The sequence below is a fragment of the Mus pahari genome, chromosome 11 (genome assembly GCF_900095145.1).
Source record: "Mus pahari chromosome 11, PAHARI_EIJ_v1.1, whole genome shotgun sequence".
In the NCBI taxonomy this organism is placed as follows: Eukaryota; Metazoa; Chordata; class Mammalia; order Rodentia; family Muridae; genus Mus; species Mus pahari.
In genome coordinates this window covers 27,957,456-27,960,286 of record NC_034600.1, presented here as the reverse complement: position 1 = coordinate 27,960,286, position 2,831 = coordinate 27,957,456, and the positions used below count along the sequence as shown (strand labels likewise).

Sequence of the window (2,831 nt, the reverse complement as noted above, 5' to 3'; positions counted from 1 at the left end):
TGGGAGTGGGTGGGTAGGGGAACAGAGGTGGGGGGAGGGGTATGGGAAACTTTCGGGATAGCATTTGAAATGTAAATAAAGAAAATAATAAAAAAAAATAAAAAATAAACTCTACAAATAAAACTACAAATACTACACAGCTTTCAGTGACTGTAACAAATTCCTGAATGTTATTTGGGGATCGTGCTTTTGGAGGTTTCAGTCATGGCTAGCTTACTGCTCTACACATCATGTTGTGAGGTACACATCATGGTAAGAGTGTGTGACAAAACACAGCTGTTTACTTCATGGTCAAGATGCAAAAACAGGAAGGCGGGCCTAGGGTTTCATTGTACTCTTGTGGTGTTTGTCTCCCAACAACTGGAAAGCTTCTACTGGGCCTCACTTTAAAATTTATACCATCTCCAACAGTGCCAAAAGCTAGAAACCAAGCTTTCAACACATAGGCCTTTGGGAAATATTCCAAATCTAAACTCTAGCATTATAAGAAATTAATTAAGTTCTTTCCCCACTCACCTGTACTTTTTAGCTAGATCATCCCTTTCTGTTTTCTGTTGAGCAAGTATATTATCCATAACTTCTTTTATCTCTAACATCTTTCCAATGTATTGTTCTAGAAATACAGTAATAAAATAAAAGGTCAGCTAATTGAAGACTGGCAAATGCTGCATCTATTCATGTAAATTTAGATTTATTGTCTTTTTTTTGAGATGGGGCTTAAATCTTCATCATTCCTGCCCACTTTCTAATATAAGTGGCCCAGATACTTAAATCAAAGCTTAATTAATTATATCATCCTAATGAAATGCCTGAGGTACTCATATAAGAACACTGTACCAAGAAAGAACAGTCCATCTTAAATTCTAATTCTGCTATCCCATTGATTTAAGTTCTAGGAGCTGCGATTCATTCATCTATCTGTGTGATCAACTTCCTCTTCTTGTCTGTCGTGTATGTGGTGGTGGTATGTATGTGTAATATTTGCAAATGTCTATCTATGTGTAGACAAATGCATGTGTCACACACAGGCCTGTGGCAGCCAGGCAATGCAAAGGTGTCTCACAGGCTCCCCATCTTATTTTCTGAGACACAGTTCCTCACTGAAACTAAAGCTCATTATTTCTACTAAAATGACTGAATAACTGGATAGTTATCTTTCTTAGAGAAAAATGTTACCCATTGTAATTTAATCTTTTTGACACTACTTTTCAAAAGTGTATCAACTTCACAAAACAAGGTGTTCTCAAATGGTGCTAGAGGAAACCATATAAGGTGAAAACACAGGACAAGCTATTCAGAATTTACAGATATAAGTGGTGCAAGACATCAATATATCAATTTTATTATTTCCAGAACAAAGAACATGATCTCTAAAAAGAAAATAATAAACATATTTTTCAGATTAAGATGGGAAGCAACTTTATTTCTAGTCTTTACAAAAAGACTGAGTTTATCCATCAGCCTCAAAACATTGATTAATTATTGGCAAATCACTCCATCATTCTACTTTTTAAAATTCTTCATGTATTTAATTTTTCTTCAAAGTTTCAAAGATAACTCCTCTTTAATTTTTAAAATTAGTTCCTATATCATAATATGCTGACCATGAAAGAGGATAAAAGCATCCTGGATCTATGTCTTCTTATTTTCATGCATGCTTCATGGTCTATGCCTGCCTGAGCACACACACACCACACCACACACGTGCATGTGCACACACAAGACTCCCCACTTTTAGCTATTCTGAATATTGAAATAACAAGTACATATTTACCTTCATCTTCAGAGTTTCTTATTTCAAGCTTTAATAAATTTTCTTGTTTCTCTTCTATATCTTGTAGAATGGCACTGATGGTCTGATGCTGCCAGATAGAAATGTTAAGGAGTCCATTATAAGAAAGAAGATGTGCACATTGATAGTCTGACAAATACAAAGAATATGCAGCTTAAAATCTCATCTCTCTGCATTCTCAAAATGCACTCATGTTTTATGTGACTTTAACTGAATGAATGCTGAAGATATATAAAGATAGACTTAAATGTACCTTGCCTTATGTAGTGGAGAAGAAAAGGAGTAACCATACATTTTTAACTTCTGACTTCATTTGAAACTGTAAGATGGGAGGAAAAAACCTAGTATATACTATTTCATGATTACATATGCAACAAGTCCACTTTAAGAGTGCATGATTATCATTACACATTATTAAAATCCTACGGACAACCCTAGATATATGAAACACCACCCCCAAAAAGCATAAGAAGGGGTTTAATTGGACCTTTCTATGCCCTTGCCACTACTAAGTTTCCTGCCTGAAATGCACTCCCAGTTCCTGTCCCTTCTTTTAAGAAGTATGAAGTGGGCTCCAGAGGCAGACTACCTGTGTGAGCTCCCGGCTCCACTTCTTCCCAGGTTACTGACTGCTGCAAGTTAGTTTCCCTCTTATGCCTGAGCCAAGAGGAAATATTCATGTAAAATGTTAAGAACAACATCAGTATAAAGTGTTGTTCTATAATATCCACCTCAAACATAAACCTCTGCCTAACATAACCCCTCCTGACTTATCTTTCAGTAAATTAGTAATTTTAGAGCCATATAATGATTTTTATAAAATATTTCTGCAATTCTTATAAGCAGGAATTTGTGTTTTATTTTTGTGTATGCTTTCCAAAATCATGTGAGCATAACTCTCATGCAATAAATGATAATTAGTGGACTAATGTTACCTATCTTTTCATAAATTCTCAATATATATTTATTATTTTAATTTTATGTCAAAGCCTAGAAACATTTTTACATTTATTTAGTGTGTGTGTGTGTGTGTGTGTGT

At 34.8% G+C, this 2,831-nt stretch overlaps 1 protein-coding gene across 1 annotated transcript in view; it reads right to left on the bottom strand.

Moving 5' to 3' along the window:
- Positions 1-2,831, bottom strand: part of Ankrd31 (ankyrin repeat domain 31) — a 153,314-nt gene that overhangs the window by 49,582 nt on the left and 100,901 nt on the right. Inside the window, exons 20-21 of the mRNA XM_029544181.1 lie at positions 1,775-1,862; positions 517-613 (exon numbers count right to left, since the gene is read on the bottom strand). Coding sequence (XP_029400041.1) covers positions 517-613; positions 1,775-1,862 — 185 coding nt within the window. The remainder of the gene's footprint in view (positions 1-516; positions 614-1,774; positions 1,863-2,831) is intronic.